This window comes from Dromaius novaehollandiae, chromosome Z (assembly GCF_036370855.1).
Source record: "Dromaius novaehollandiae isolate bDroNov1 chromosome Z, bDroNov1.hap1, whole genome shotgun sequence".
NCBI lineage: Eukaryota > Metazoa > Chordata > Aves > Casuariiformes > Dromaiidae > Dromaius > Dromaius novaehollandiae.
Window position 1 is genome coordinate 55935374 of NC_088132.1, and position 17030 is coordinate 55952403.

A 17030-nucleotide genomic window follows, 5' to 3' on the forward strand; every position below is an offset into this window, starting at 1 on the left:
TTCATCTGTTCAGCAAAACTCTACTAACTTAGTGGAAGCTGCATCCTTCTCAGAGGCTACAAGAAAACATCGTTTTACAGACTCTGAAGAAACATCCTGTAAAAGAATCAGGCAAGAAAGTAAATTCCAGTCTCCAGAGATTTCATCAGAGAGTGAGAGTCAAGAAGAAGATTTTCAGCCTTCTGCTTCTCAGGAGAAAATGTCAGGTGATCTCACAAGGTAAAACAACTAATTCTGACTTTCAAGCTCAACTGATTTGGTTTTGTTTTGTTTTTTTAAAATTTAATTATCAGACATAGTTCTAAAACTGTGTTTAAGCACATACAGGATGTCAGTCCTTGTGTCTCTCATGTTCCAGGTGCGCGTAGCAATCCCCATGCCTTCTACCCTGTCTGTACTCTCATCAAGCAAACACAGCCAGCACTCTCGCCAACTCATCCCAAAGTTCCTGCTTCTACTTTCTGTTCTCACTCTGTATCATACCAGTCTTAGCTCCTGGGCCCACATTGCTAGTACTGTGCCACTGTAAGAGTTCTGATTTTAAAGGCAAGGCCCTGCAAGTACTCACCCTGGGGACAAAGACATTGTGGTAATGTCCTAAATGAAAACTCTATGCTGGATGCCTCTGCTGCTATGTATTCTTCACTCCCATCTTCCAAGGATGCTGGTCTTTTTCTTTTTTTTTTTTTTTTTTTTTGAGGGGGTGGGGGCGTATGAGGAATTACTTTCGGCATCCAGTGTTCATGCTCCCAACTTTGAGGAGGGAAATGGTAACCAACTGATTCTTGAAGAGATTGCTGTTTGAGAAACATGAGCAGACAAGTAGTTATTGGTTAACGATCCTCATTTCTAGGTGTAAATCGGATCAGCTGAAGTCTCACAGTTTGGGGTTCCTAGTGTAGTTTTACTAAAAGATAACTGGACCTGTTCCCCTGATATAAAAAGCATGCAACTTCCAAGTCCCTCAAAATGAGAATTAATCCACCTTTTCCGATCAAGGAGTTCTGCGTCCTGTAAGTTGCACTGTGTGACATTTCGACACTCAAACTGTTTAATACACATGTGCAATCAGTACTTTGTAGGTACATGAAATAATTACGATTTCTAATGATACAGAGTCTGGATACATTTTTCTCAAAAAGTAACTTTTGTTAGAAGGCAACTAGATCACATGGCTGGTCATAGTGATCTTTTCTCTTCAGTGAGTTTATATTGATTTGTGGTGTTCCTCTTTTGGAATGTCTTACATTTCATTGTTTTTGTTCTGTACTTCAGAAGGCAGTCTAGAAGATCATCAAAACGGATAGCCTCAAAACGGGTCTTGGAGCTAAGAACTGCTTCTTCTTCTGCCTCTGAATGTGAGCCTGATCGCAATGAAAAGGGGAATCAAAGACAAAAAATTAAACTGAGTATTACTAAAGGCAAAAGTCTGAAATCTGCTCGTAGAAGGAAATCTGGGAAAGAGCACAGAAGTTCAAAGACAACCTTGGTGACTCTCCGGGCTTCGCAAGAGGAGGATGAGGATGAGGATGAGGCTGATGATTTTGAGCCAGATGATGAAGATCAATGTTTTGCACCAGAGGAAGTAAACAAAGCTCCCGTGTTTGTTCCTGTAGGTCTTCGATCTCCAAAACCTGTTCCTGTTCAGATAGAGGAAACCATGGAGGAGGTATGATGTTTCTTGAGGCCCGAGATGGGGCAAATGGAGCACTTCAACTTTACATTTGAATGTTAGGAAATGAGGGAGGGGGATGTGTGTGTTCTTCTCCCTCCCACTTCCCAATCAAGAAACTTTAACTGCATTCTTTACTTCCCAATCAAGAAACTTTAACTGCCTTACAGCCTTATGTAGCATTATATGTTGTGTGCAAGTGACTAAAAGAACAATTAGCTCTAGATAAAAGAGCAAGAGAATTGAAAGCTCAGTCAAAGCACCAAGGGAAACTCTAGAACAATAACAAGGGGAAAAGTTGTTGCAGGGAGAGCTCTGCTGATTCCCTTCATCTTGAAGATTTGGAATATAGTAAGTGTGAGGATGATGATCAAATTACTTGGTTTAACACACAGGAGCCATCAGGGCAAGGGATGTGATTAGATACCTGAGAACTCAAATGTCAGACTTAAGCAGGTCAGTGCAAAGTACCTGTGAAAATGCAAGCCTTTGAAAACTACCCAAATTGAGCAGGTTTTTTTTTTTTTTTATAAGAATATCACTGGCAGTAGTGCAACCTTTCTGTCAAATGTCAGGTCCTTGAGTTTCTGAAATGTGGATTGACTGAAGTTCTCAATGGAAAGATAGTGTTAAAGAGGAAAAGAAGACGGGCAAAGCTGTCTATAAAAGTTTCACTGCATACATACATACTATATATGCGTGTGTGTGTGTGTATATATATATATATGCTTTCTCTATGTGTGTACATGTATATAAATTTCTTTACATATACACAGATATGTATATATGTATATACACATACATATAAAAAATCACTGTGTACAGATATGTACAGATAAAACTTTGCTACATACATACATGATGTAGGCTCTGTGTGTGTGTGTGTGTGTGTACATGTGTGTGCGCGCGTGCACACACGTGTATTTTCCCTAAACTTAGTTTGGAAGACTGAACTGCTTTTTTCCTGAAGACTTAAAAAGCAGAAAAAGGGAGAAAGCAGACAAAATATTTTTGTGTTAAATAACCAGCATGAAAGATATCAGCCAAAAAGTTTCGTTTGGTAGAATAGTAAGCAACTAGAAATAAGGTCTTATGGTTGTCTGCTTCCAATTACAGTACTACCTGCTATACCTCCAGTTTATATAACTCCTTCCTTCTCAAATCACATGGTATGTACTATAGGACTTAATTTTGGGGAGGGATCCCATTAAATGTTCAAGATCTGCTGAGTGTACATGGACTCTAAAACTTGTATTCATCAGATTTTCTTTTGGGGCTGATGCACTGAAATACTTTTTAATTTTTGTTTTCATTAAATTATTTTTACAGCTGGAAATATCTGCAAGTGTCCCAGATGTGCAGGTGGTTACTGATGTTGAAAGTCTGTCTCATGCATCTGTCCAGCCAGTGATGCAGAGGGAGGAAAATGTGAACACCTCACCAGCTGTAAGAATGTCTCTTTTTCTGGCTTCATAGCAGATACAAAACTACATGGCCAATGTGAGTTTATGATGCCTGCTTATAATAGTATAGCTTAACAGATTCTTAATGTCCCCCACAGATATAAGGGACACAGATACGGGAAAACCATATAAATAAAATTGTTAACCTGTAACACACCATTTCAAAGCCAGAGTAGCCTTTGGGCAGAGAATTTACTGGTAACATTGTGTTAAAATTGCAGATCCATTTTATATAGAACTTTGATTTTTTGTTGTTGTTTTTGTTTAAGGAAGCAAACATTCCTGAAAATCCAGAGGAGGACAAAGGTAGATATGGAGTAATCTTGTTCATGTCTTGCTCATTGACTTATTATCAACATGTAGGTATTCTTGGTAGAAGTTTGGACGTTCATCTTAACACAGCCAGGCTCATGAGATTTGGGATGTGTTTGTGTTTTGGAGGAGGCTTAAACTATTTCTTCCTTATTGTTCTGTCAGTTTGGTAGACCAAGCACTGCAAGGCTGTTCCTCAGAGTCGAAATGTACCTTTTCAATGTCCCTTGTATCAGTTTCACATGGTTAGCTGTGTGAGAAGAGGAAACTTTGCAAGTGCTCACATCAGTCACTTGATGTGTGACTGAACGGTACAAAGAATGGGTAGTTTCATAGCTTTGTCATTGCCATCTCTATGGTCTCTGACTATAATGTCTTAAACTGGTAAGATAGCATGCGTGAGAGGTAAAAGAGTGATCATAGTCTTCCAGAAGCAAATATTCTTTTTGTATGAGACGGGTTACAAACCCTGACTGATGTATGAATTTTTAGAATAGCTTTCATTTTGAAATTTAAATGTGTTCTCAGTTTTGCTAAAAAGCAGTTGAAATTGAGGGAGAGGAAACCTCATTTTTCCTGTTCATTTATTTCATTACATTAGGTTTGGAAGATGGAAATGTTTTGTTTTATATGACCCATTAATGAGTGATAGGTGGAAGGAGATAACTCTATCAGCACTACAGATAGGGATGTCTTTGATTAAACTGTTTTTCTCTTTCTTTTTTGTTAATGGGAATAATGACGCTGCTTAATGTTTCTACAGTAGTTTGGATTTAGTGAATGAGATTTGCTGTCTGTCTACAAGTATCTTGATCCATGAAAGGCAACAATTTAAAAACATGTACTTCACTGTACCGATGATGTCAAATGCTTTTTGAATGTGGATAAGTGAATTTAATGGTAAATATACTTGTGATTTTTTTAATTTGTGTATGAATGACTTTGTAGGAATTAATGATGGAAGCACGGAAGCTGCCATGACTTTACTTGCAATGGGTGATCCAACGTTCCAGTTAAAAATAAACACTGAAGGTATGATCTGACTTACGGGACAAAGCCTTCCTTGTGCTTCATGGGTTTGCATAAGGAGGAATGGAACAGTGGCTGCAAAGCTTCTTCTACTCGCTACTGCACAACAGGAGATTGAGAGTTTCTTCTACATTTAGTCCTGCTGAGTTGTAATAGACAGACTAGGCAATGCTGCCTGGATGGGAAAAATGAGGCACTGTTTTGGATACTGCCAGCTGCAGCGCTTCGCTACAAAGATGTTTCTGGGAGCTCTTTTAGGAAAGGACATGTTTGAATTAGTTGGTGTTGGTCCCATAAATCAGACAAAAGAGAAGAACCAAGCTTAAATGTCCATAATCGTCAGTGGTATTTTCTGGTCTTTATCCTGAAAAATAACTTTTTGTTGGTTCTCCCCCCCGCCTCCTCCAATGAGCTGTAATCTGAATTGACCAGTTTTTAGTCTAGTTTTTGACTGGCTGTTTTAATTGGAATTTAGAATTGGCTTTCATGGGTAAATATTAATCTCTGCCTCCTTACTACCAAAAACTGTGACCATAAGACTGCATTTACCTGGGATTGAAATTTGCATCTCTGGAGAAAGCAGATTTTATCAAATGAAGTTTGATCATCTGTAAACAGCTCTATGCAGTTACAAAACCTGAGTTTTTTTAATTACGTTTTTCTATCTTGTTTATTGTTCTAAACAGGACGGACACAGTTGTTACCTGCTCAAGATGATTTACACATGGCCAATAACCTTGTGACCCATGCTTATTCAGAACAAAGTGTAATTTCTTGTCAGTATTTACTCTCTTCACCTACTTCTAACAAGGAACTGTTCCCTTCTGAGGATGGAAAGAACGTTAATCTAGAGCAGCAAAGCACTGGCACAGGAACAGGTGGTGAAGAATATTTTGAGAAAAATGCTACAGAAACCAGGTTAAATTACTACCTTAATTACTTTGAGAGGGAGCTTCTCTGACACTGCTTACCTTTAACAGGTTCTTTCTGGCATGTTTCTTGAATTTCAGGCATCTTGCTTTAGTGAACGTTTCTCAGCTTGTGTAATTTGCTATGTAATCTGGAAAAGCCTTCTTGAATTTTCCTTACCACTTTTATGAGATGTTGACATGCAATTTGGGGGAATTTGGCGGGGGGGGGAGGGGACTGTTAGAACTTAGTTCATATGGATTACTGTTATTTTACCAAGCCCATTTTCTGAAAGTACTAAACAACTGATCAGGCCCAGGCAAATTACTTAAATGTCACTTCTGCCATGGGCTCTGATTAAACAGATGTCAAAGAACCGGTTGAGTTGCTGTCATATTCTCTTGTGGTTTTTTTTTTTTTAGTTTTTTTTTTTAGTTTTTTAAACAAAACTAGTAAATTTTGAAAGAGCTTGATGGAACACCTTTTCAGAAAATTCAGGTTCACTGCTTGAACAAACTATCAGATTATACCCCTCTGAAAAAGTATAATCAAAGATCTTTTGCTCTGAGTTTTGTGGTTCTGTTATCGTATTGTTAACCAGAATTTACTGCCTCTGTTCCACATCTCCCATCTGTTCTCTGTGCGGTGATCTTTGCTGAAAATACTAGTTTCATCGCACTGCTAACTGTCAGAATCAAGAATTATATTGATGGTATTTTCCTTTTTACCTGCAGTGATAGCTCTGTGCCTGTGGTGAACAGTACAGGACTGACAAGAGGTAGACTCCTGAAGCCTGAGCCAGACTTTGGAGAAGTGAGGTCAAATAAGAACATTATTCAGAAGCCTGTTAATAGAAATGTACTTGTGGAAGAACTAGAGCAAGTTCAAAGTGGTAAGCCTGTCCCATATCCTAAGGTTTTAAAAATGGTTTGTGGTGATAAATTCACATTTGTTTCTGAAATAAAACTAAATTAAAATCAATCTCCACTTTCTGTTCGTGTTTACAGGTGATGCATCACCATTGTAACAGCAGGGTATCCATTTATGGTATAGCTTTATATATAAATGTACCTTTCAGTATAAAATTAAATAAAATCTTCACAGAGACTTTTCTGTGCAGGTCTTAAATTACCTGGAAAGCCCTTAAGTTACTGGGATGGCCATGACAGAAATAGTACAATACAGTATACCTTTTTCCTTTCATTAATGTCTTTCTCTTCCATATATATCTCCGTTTCATACATACACACATTTTGTAAATATGTATATTGTATATATTCTTATATATACTTGTTTTAAAATCTTTAGAGGCCACAGTTCTGAGTGGTACTGCAGAAATGCAGAAGGTAGAACTAGAACAGGTCAGACCAGCTGTGGATGATTCTTTGGATCTTCATGATTTTGCAACTGGAAGTACAGAACTTGTCAAGCAAGTAGACAGAACAGAGAGGTAGGAAGAAATCATCAATTTACATTGAATGTATTCCTGAGGTTTCTTAAAATAGGCAGCTGAAGTGCTTGGGTAGTATATGCCTCTTATGGAAACTATATGCCTACAGCAATGGCATGTGTTAATGCATGCAGATTTACAGTATAGACTGTTCTGTTTTTAAGGTTTTAAACTGTCTTGCATGTTGTCATACAGGTTTTGGAAGTAAAATGTTAACTTGTTTGCTGTTTCAGTTCTTAGTAATCACCTTGATACTTAATTCTGTCTTGTAAAACAGCATCTGATAGGACATGTTAAGGATGTAGTCAAAGAGAAACAGAGCACCTCTTCAAAAACTTATTCTCTGTGACTATGTAAGCTTAATATTAAATAAATACTTATACAGGATTTATTCCATGTCACAGGATGATGTGCTTAGTTAGTTTCAAATTAACTATATATATCTTTCAGAACAGAAAAAGAGATGAGAAATGCTTGTGGAACTTCAGGGGAACTAAAAACTGTAACTGCATCACCAAAACCTGAGGCTTCTGAAGTGGGACAAGAGCTTTATCCAAACCAAAGTCCTGTGAATGGACTTCCTGAGCAAAATCCTAGTCCTGCTGAGCACAGTCTATATACATTGAACATGACTCAGGTAAAGAACTTAATTTTACTACAGTCTAGAGGTGCCCAGTTTCTGAAACTCTGTATAGGAAGAGGCTCTCAGTGCAAATGTATTCACTCACCCATTTTACAGACCTGGTACTTCAGCTGGTGAATGAAACGTCTATTTTTTGTATAGGCATAGTTAAACTTAATCATTTGTGTGAACCCCATCTTCTCAATCATTTGAGTGAACCCCATCTTCTCAAGCCTCGATTTATAGCATTTCAGAGCTATAAGTGATATATGCTAACAAAATTTTGAAGGATTTTTTTTAAAGAGTTTTGATGGAAGAAGTTACTCATTTATTTATTTGGTTTGACCTGGTACAGTTATATTTGTTTGGTTAAAATGTCACTGCTGTCTTTGCATTTTCATAGTCAACTTCTTTTGCTTTGCTTAAAACAAACTTTGCTTTCTTTAAAACAAACCTTGGCAAAACTAGATTTTAATTTTCATATTAAAATTGGTTAGCATATAACAAAATATCCCTCTAGAGGATAAATTTTTTTCTTTTTAAGTATTTGGGATTTAGCTGTTGAATATATTCTAGTCTGAAAATGGCATTTTGGGCATGGAAGAATCTTAAACTCTTAACTTTTACTTGTGGCTATTTATTCCTCCTCACTTTTACTGTGCTCTTTCCCACTTAGGTTAAAATTCTTAGTTGAGTTTTGAAATACCTTGTTTGTCCATGGTAATAATTGTATTTCCATTTCCATCCATTGCTCTGCAGTGGTTTGTGTATCCCTGCTCTAGTATAAATGAGAAGTATCTTGTTTCTTCATGAGAGAGAGGTTGATTTTTCCCTCAGGTTTTCTAGTGTTGCCTGAGGTCAGTGTCTGTACAGTTATCATGGGACAGCTAATGGGTGGTAGCTTGTTTTCGCCAGTGCAATCTGTTGATGTGTCAAGGCTAATCTCAGCTTAAAACAAGGTACAAGAATGAATTGGCTGGAGACAGGACTGGCAGTCAGTGTGAGGGGAGGCAACTTTCAGTGGAGTGGGTTTTTTGTTTGGTGCTTTTTTTTTTTTTGTTTAGCAATGTTATGTGCCATGAAAGAGAATGGATAGATGAGTTGTAGAGCTTGGAGTTCTTCTTCTGGCACTCAGTGGTTTTTGTAATAGTTGGGGGAATTCATGTTCTTAGTGCTACTGAGCAATTTACTGTGTGAGTCAGCTCTGTCAGAGCTGTACTGTAGGAAGCATAGGGTTTTTTTTTTGTTTTTCTTTTGTTTTTCTCTCCAACAAACCATCAATAGAGACAATGAGCTGCATATAAATGATATGTAAGTACTGCCCAAGTGTTTCTTGTCAGGCTGGTATCCTTCAGCCTAGAATAGCCAGAAGTGAAAGTTGACAAATTGTAAGTATGATGATGATACTAGAAATTCTGGCTCTTCAGTATTTGACATACTTTGTTTCTTTCCTGTTTTCTAGAGTTACTTCTCAGTTCTCTTAATTTGTTTTATTGCAAATGTTTTATTTCTAGAATGAAGCATGTGTTCGGGATTTTCAACAACAATATATAAGCAGCACAGAAGAGACTTCAGGTATAATGTTGCAATATTCAAAGTTAACAAAATCTGACATTTGTGTATCTTGTAATCACACAAAGATGAATCAAAAGATTAAGATGTTTTCACTAACATGATTTAAAACAGTCTACTTCATTAACAAAAATAATGACCCACAGTATAATGCCATTCTCATCACTAACCTCTTATCTTCGTTTTATTGACACAAACTAGACTTGGTAGCTTTTTGAATGGTACCTCATTAAGTTCAAAAATCAGTGGAAGAGAAACTTCTTGCTCTTTCCTCCCTGCTGTGAGCTCCTCCTGCTTACCTTGTGCTGACTTCAGCACTTGTTAGACCTCTGTGAGCCTCTAGCTCACTAATTTGTCGGAAATTGAAGGTGGAGCAGCAAGGGGAGAGAAAGAACCTGTGTAGTTTTCCACAGGCTTAGTGAGCTATAGTGGCTAATGTGTCTAGTGAGTGCTAGTGTCATAGCTGTGTGAGTAGGAAGGCAAGACTCTGTGAACATAGAGCAGGAAAAAAGGAGAAACAGGGAAGGAAATAAGAGAAAGAAACCAGACCTCCCTTTTCAGGTGTAACAAGTCAGCAAATCAGTTCCTAATTGATTAAATGTGATGTAATTTAGCATTAGAGTAGAAAAGAATTTTCTCCTCATACCACAAGATAACAGCTACTTTTACATGAAACAAGTTGAAATGGAGGTGGCTTGGAACCAATATTTGACTAAGGGATGGGAAAATCACTGTGTCAGAACCCCAAAATACTTGCTTTAAATGGAAACTGCAATCTTCCTGCCAAAGGTACAACTTCTGAGCATGTGCAAAAGGCAGGGCTAGTATTTCTTCCAGGCTGTCTGTTGCTTATATTCAGCTGTTGCAAGGGTCTTAGGAAAGAGCTTCTTGAATCATCTTTAGATAAAGAACCAGAGTGAGTTCAGGTTAGAGTAACAGCCTTAAATCAGCAGAAAATGAGAGCTGTTTTAGCTAATCGAGCAACACTATGGCTTTCTGTCTTTTGAAAAGAACTTTAAAAATATTATCTCCTTAAATTCATTCTAACAGATCGTGGTTGGCAGTTAGCTGTTAATGTCCATCTGTTGGTGTAATTATGTATACTTTTCATTTATTAAATTAATGACTATGCTTCTCTGTTGGTCCTCTTCTGCAAATCAGCAGTAAGGGAAAAAAGAACCTTCAGATTACTGACAAAACAGCAGACTCCTACCACTTTGAAGAAGTGACTCTTAACACCTGGCAATAGCAATTAGAGGGTTATTTGACCACTGTTACACAAGCTTAATTAAACTGCGAGTTGTTCTTTAATGCTAGAACATCCATTTTAAAAAGCTTGATTCCTACTAGGCATTCTTACACTTTATTTTGAATGATAATTGGGACTCTACTGCACTGGGCCACAGTGATTGGTATATCCTCTAAGAAGAAAGGAAGCATATTGTCTCCAGGATGTTCCCAGTCCCCCTTTCCCTTAAAAAATGAGCACCTAATCTCTAGTTACTATAGGTGGTGTGGGCATAAAAAAAATGAACAGTGTAACTTCTAAACTTGAATGATAGGCTTTTCTTATTTATTTCCCTGAAAAATTACAGTAGTGAGTGATGATCATAGTAGATGTCCAGAGGAGGAACAGACATTCATTTTAACATTGGTGGAAATCCCAGCTGACTCAAGAGAATATGATGATGCATCTGCTTTGCTGGAACAAACTTCAGAACCATTGCTGCCAGCCCCGATACTCATCAGCCCAATCAATGCAAGTGGAATGAGCGTGACTGGAGTGGAGAGGTAAATGATTTACTCTTGAGCATCTTAGGTGAAACATTTTTTGTGAACCTTGGATTCTTCTTTAAGAAATTTTAATGTGTAACATTAAAACTTACACACATTAAAACTTCTGAGAAGACACACATTAAAACTTCTTAGAAGAAGAAATGCAAGGGGAAAAAAACAATCATCGTAGTAGCCTGGGCAGAGACTTAAAAAGCAAACGAAATGCGTTCCAGTGAGATTTGAGACAGATTTCATTGGTGATTTAAAACTAGTGTTTTAGTTAGCTGGGATTTTGGCAGCAACTTTAACTTTGGTTTTGATTTACCCTTTTTCTTCTTCTTGTCTTCCTTTTTAGTACAAGTTATTTGTCCAGTCTATTAATGCAAGTTCTCTTCTCAGATCAAAGCTGTGGGTGTGATGCAATTCCATGCTAATGTGGAGGACCTTGTCCTGTGACCTCAGAAGTCCTTCTCTTAGTTATTAAAAGAACAGGTCTTTAAGAGTGAATCTTGGCCATGCAGTGTAAGAATTCTAGCTCCTATGGAGCTATTGATGATGGACAGAATTACTGATAGGCAGAGTCAGAGTACATTTCCTGTCTCACTGAACCCTTACTGCTTTACCTGGTTTCCCTAATCTCTGATGCCTCCCTATATTTTTCGCTCTCTTGAGCTCACATGGTGAGGAGGGGAAATGAAGATTAAGCTGCACATGTAGGTAGTACTTTATTGTAGGATTACCTAGGGTAGTTAGCCCACTGGCATTTTTTTACACTTTATGAACATACAAAGTGGAGTTCAAATAGAACAGCTTCTAAAGTAATTAGATCTGAATATGAGTAAAAAAAGTTCAATTCTCTAACTTAAGATAGTGCAACCAAATGCTTCTTGATGGTAAATGGTGCATTTAAAGTTAATGTTGGCAGTAAGAAAGAGTATCACCAAAGATCCATGTTTAATTGTCATACAGAAATCTTCTACAAGGTAAATTTTGGTTTATTTTACAGTCACAATAATGTCTTTATATATAAACAGCATTGGATCCTTAACAACTGCAGTTGATGAACTTGCTGCATCTTTAGATGGCAATGTGGAAACCAAACAACTACAGAGTGCATCAGTAGAGCCCATTCCAAATTTGGTGCAGACAACTCAGAAAAGGTCAGCTGCTGAGCTTGAAGAGAATGATTTTCCTCCTGCCAAGAAAACCCTATCTACTTTAGCAGAAGGTAGCTTGGAAAGCACTTATAAGGTGAGAAAATAGTTTGGGATATAAGTTTTTATGTGTAGTGTAGATGCACAACATGTGATGGAGTATTTTGACTATGTCCCTTGCTTAGAAATACGCTGTCTGCTTTGAAGATTGACATCCACAGATTGCTTATTTTGAACCATACAACAGTTTTTGGGCTGTTGGTGTTGTGTGTGTATCGGGGGGAGAATTGTAGGCTCACAGGTTTTATGTTTGTTTTGTTTTTTGTTTTTCTATTAGGCTTCCCAGTTGACATGCTGGTAATATGTCTGTTTGACTGGTTCCTTCACCACAGGCTTTCTGATGGTGGTGTTGCAGGAGGGGGAATTGTAGATACGTACTGGATGACTGGCAGACTGTCTAGATTCACTCAGTGATACTATGATTCCTAGTGGAATCTGTTACAGGAAGAAGTTGTTAGATGTGTTCCTACCATTTTTTTTTATTGTAGTAGTCATTAGTCTAAAACAACAAGCTGCAAATAAAAACTGGCCAGCCTGTTTCCAGCTTCCCTCTGTGCTTTCTGAATGTGACCAAGCTTACAGGATTGACTGCCATTTATTTTTCATAAGTAGGCTAAGATTTTCTAGTGTATCTGTGTGAAGGAATGGGTGATAATTCCCCCACGTGATTGAGAGAGCTTCTCCAGAAAGGATTGGATAACGCATTCCTCATCCTTTTCTGACCTCTCATCTTCCTATCTTGAGTCATCTGTCATGAAAACACCTTGAAAAGCCTGCTCAGGAAGTGACTTGAGTGATGCGTGATACTCTACCAAAGATGCATCATCTTCACTCCTGTTCTTAGAGCTGTGCATGCATGATGTGAGTTTTTGTCAACTTTCACTGTTTCTTGAATGGTGAGAGGAATGACTTACCTTATTTTGTTTTTAATACAGGATTATTCAACTAAATCCACGAATTCTCCAAGGAGAGCTGCTGGTAGGTAAATTACTCTGTTTCTACAAGTAGAAGAATGCATATAAATGCATAGTACAGCACAGTTTAATACTACCTGTTGTTTTGCTGAATAGCCCTGCCAGTGGTAATTTAGTGTTAGAGCAGAAAAGAATTTTCCCCTCATACCACCATTTTGTGAGTTCTGCCATAAACTCAGTACATTGGATTACATGTCTGAAAATCTCTTGGCTATTAAATTAATGATGGTTCTAAAAGCACTGGTGTAGTTAGTCTACTCATGGATTTCAGGTGTCTCTTTACTTGAAACAGCAAAAAAAAATCCTACATAAGAAACAAAACCCCCATACCAACCTAATAATGACAACTATAAATAGAGAATTTAGCTCATAGGAGGGCTTTCTGAAGCGCAGAAATAACTTACTAGTTTATAGATCTGGAAAGGAATTTTGTTTTGATCATATTCATTTAGTATCTACAAACAAATGCACCTCTTGCATTTCAATCTCTGAATTATTTATATGTCAGTCTCTTATTTGCACTGAATATGTTCTTAGGAGAAATGTTGGAACTTTTGTACTTAAATACCAGTAAAACTTATCCAGCTTTTTAAGCAAGATAAATGTTAAACATCTTCTAGGAAAGATTTTTTTTTTGGACCAAACATAGTATTTTCTTACATAAAGGAAAGTGCATAAATATATGTATATATTTTTTCTTTTTATATGTGCATATGTATACATATATGTATGTGTATATATACATATATTTTTTAAATTTTCTATAGAGCTGTGAACTGAAAATATTAACTTTTTTAAACATAGTATACCAAAATATGTTGTTTTATTTCATATTTGTCTTTTGAAAATACATACACAATGGAGTTCTTTGAAAGCTTATCTGCCTCTAAGGCGGGGGATAACCAGTATTCTTGACAATATGATCTTCAGTGATTTGAGCCTGTGAAGGTTTTGGAGAACTATTTTTTGGTCCTTACTTTAAAGAGAAATTGTGGAAGCTTAAGCAGCCAGATGACGGGACCAAGCTCTGTGGTGTGTTGTAAAGAGTTGGCAGACTGTAAAATCATATTTTAACTTTTCCCCATAACATCTGTAAGATCTCATCGACTTTAAAAGTAAACCTTGAACTGTAAACTCTTAGTTATGCTTTAAAAAAAAATCCCACCTCCTCCTCCAAAAAAAAAAGACCCACAAAAAACCCACAGTCCTCCTGCACAAACTGAACAAAAAGCTCTGCCCTTCTCCTGTAATGGTGTAAACCAGCTTAAGCTATCTTTTGGACCATTGTGTTATTACTGAGGATGAACAGTTGAAGTCTTTGAATTACTCTCAACTCTTCTTACAGGGAATTTTCTTGAAAAAGCAGGAGCTTCAGTAAAGAAAAAGGTACCTACTTCTGCGTTTGTGTCCGAGTCTGCATCACTGCTAGTTGAAAGCGGCCAATCTGAGACTTTGCAGAATTCAGGGACAGCATCACTTGGGAATTCAGCATCCAAAAAGGAAGAGGAAGTGATATCTAGGCTAACCTCCGAGAGAGAAGCAGAAATAAGTGGTCAAAGAAAACTGGTGGATGTGCATGAATCTGGACAGTTGGAACACACTGGAAGCATAGCTGCATCTTCAAAAACTCCATTACTCAGGTATTTATGGAATAGGGTTTTGTCAGCCTTTTCTGTTCAGAGACCTTGTTTCCATATTGAGTTTTTGATGTCTTTTTTCCGCTTAGTATTGCAACAAGGACAGTATCCTTGTTTGTGAACTACACAGATGAGAATTATAGTATCTATCCTCTTCAGCATATTAGAAAGGATCAAACTGTCTGCTTTGAAATTTGAAGTATTTTAGTCATTAAATGAGCAGATTGACCAGGGGACAGTACTGATCTATGGTATGTTTATTTAGACACTGACAGATGTCTCTTGTGAGGCAGACATTCGTTGGCTATGATATGGATTTAGGATAACTGTTGTTTTCCTTAGCTCAGTTTAATGCTATAATATATATATACCTGTCCACTTGTTTTGATTTTTGTCCTTCTGTCAGTAAGATTTGTTATTGGTATAGTACTCAGTATACTGGATTTTTAGGACTAACTTAAGATGTGTCATTTCCCTGAAGGAGTTACAATCTTGACAGCTCAGAGGGTATTTCTTTCATCTTTGTCTGTCTGCATGTCTATTTGGATGTATTTTTTTAAATTTACCTTTCCCCCTTCCCTCTAGTGTTTTGAGTTCCTGTTCTCTTGCTGTTGTGTTCACTGTTTTTGATTGTGGTGCTCCCCTGCTGTCCTGATCCTGTTGTTTGCTGCTGCTTTTTCATTATACTTCTGTGACTACCAAAACTGTATTATTTGTACCTGGGATAAGCCCTAGTAACTGGGTAATAATACATGAACACTGAGAATCCTTGCCTCAGAGTTTACTTCCTGGGTTGTAAACTCTTAACAATGTGAAAAGTAACCTTTGATACTGTCTGCACCTGCCTCACAAATGTGGCTGCTTTCCAGTTTCTGTACATAATGTAACAATGTACTTGTTACTAAGTAGGGTGATGTTAATAGATTGAAAGCCTGCAGCAGAGAGTCATCTTTCTGGTGTCTAGGACAGTTTTGTGTTGTTCCATCCTTGAATGAGGTGTCCTTCTCCATTGATTACAAGAAGGAAGCTCTTTTTACATCTTTCCTTAGGAATATGTCCCTTCTACTTTGAATCTCTTTCTGAAGACCCAGGGAGCTTGTTATAGGCTCTGTCTTGGTAGTAAATGGTAGGTTCCTGTTGCCAGAGTTTGGAGACTGTTGAGAGCTGCTGTAACTCTTCAGAAAACTCTTCTTGTGCCAGAATATTCAGTAATACAAAAGCTTTTCTCAAAATGACAAAATATTTTGGGTTTGTGTTCTTATTATTTTTATAAATTGTATTTATTTATTTTGCATCTGTGGTATTTGCTGCTTGTTGTGTAATGAATTGGACTCCTATAGCACTATTTACCTCTCGCTTTGTGGAAGCAATCCTTCTGACATTCTTACTGTATTTGTTTTGAATAGGGGTGGTCGAAAACCATTGGGATTTCTATCTTTAATTTGCAAAAAAAGTAGTTCGGAATCTGCAGAGGATACCAAAGGGAATAGAGGGAAGATCCAGAAACCTCGGATAGTGACCCCAAAACGAAGTCTTAAAAAACCTACTCTGTCCAATGAGGATGGTAGGGAATCCTGTTCCCTTCCCTCTACAAGCACATCGTCATCTGTGGAGTGTGAGAACGTAGCTGCTGATGCTGCAGTTAAGGTATGTGTTTACTTTTGAACGTCCTTCCATTTTGGAGATGCGAAGAACAGTGGAGTCGTCATTTTAGGAGTGGTTAGGTAGGTGTATAGTGTTCCAAGTTTTGAGAGCGGTATCTGCTCCGGTGGATATAACCCTGACTTGTGCATGTCTAGGAAACTTATAAAGGAGTCCATCTTTTTTTTTTTTTCTGTTCATGTATATTTATTAATGTTTGGTTTCTGTGACAACTGTGGGCCATTTTTTTCTATTGTTACTTTAACAGAAATTGCACAAGACTTGTGCCTCCATCCAAGACTTGTGTGATGCTGTGAGGGCTTCTACTGGTATCTGTGCTTGTGTGTGTGGGTCCAGGATTGGTATCTTGTGAAGTTTTGTGTCTTGGAATTAATTGGCAGTAATGGTTCTCTGTTTTAACTGAAACCCATGCCAATTCAGTGAAGTCAGACAATGGGGAATGATTGTTGCCCAGTATATGGCTTATTCCAAAATATTAATCAGTTTTCCCTGAGGAAGTATTCCTAGCGTCAGCAGAAAAGAGGGGGGCAGTCTGCTTGTTTTCCATTTTCAGTAAATTCTGAAGTTTATATCTGAACTTCCTATCTAAATGGAAGCTCAACTCTGTGTTGTCTGTGTGTGTCTGTCTGTGTGTGTGTGTGTATAAAAACACAAACAGATCAAACTGTTTTATATACTTTTATATTTTTATAGATTGTGTTTTTATATACTTTTATATACATGAACACAAACAGATCG

At 37.5% G+C, this 17030-nt stretch overlaps 1 protein-coding gene across 3 annotated transcripts in view; it reads left to right on the forward strand.

Moving 5' to 3' along the window:
• Positions 1–17030, forward strand: part of LOC112988729 (transcription factor TFIIIB component B'' homolog) — a 51653-nt gene that overhangs the window by 32134 nt on the left and 2489 nt on the right. For 2 of the 3 annotated variants that reach the window (XM_064502277.1, XM_064502278.1), the window contains exons 27-41: positions 14–219; positions 1276–1669; positions 3002–3118; positions 3405–3441; positions 4396–4479; positions 5163–5394; positions 6120–6277; positions 6694–6835; positions 7286–7472; positions 8972–9032; positions 10625–10820; positions 11840–12056; positions 12955–12997; positions 14339–14633; positions 16037–16277. In XM_064502277.1, coding sequence (XP_064358347.1) covers positions 14–219; positions 1276–1669; positions 3002–3118; positions 3405–3441; positions 4396–4479; positions 5163–5394; positions 6120–6277; positions 6694–6835; positions 7286–7472; positions 8972–9032; positions 10625–10820; positions 11840–12056; positions 12955–12997; positions 14339–14633; positions 16037–16277 — 2610 coding nt within the window. The remainder of the gene's footprint in view (positions 1–13; positions 220–1275; positions 1670–3001; positions 3119–3404; positions 3442–4395; positions 4480–5162; positions 5395–6119; positions 6278–6693; positions 6836–7285; positions 7473–8971; positions 9033–10624; positions 10821–11839; positions 12057–12954; positions 12998–14338; positions 14634–16036; positions 16278–17030) is intronic. The other variant, XM_064502279.1, reaches the window with a different exon arrangement.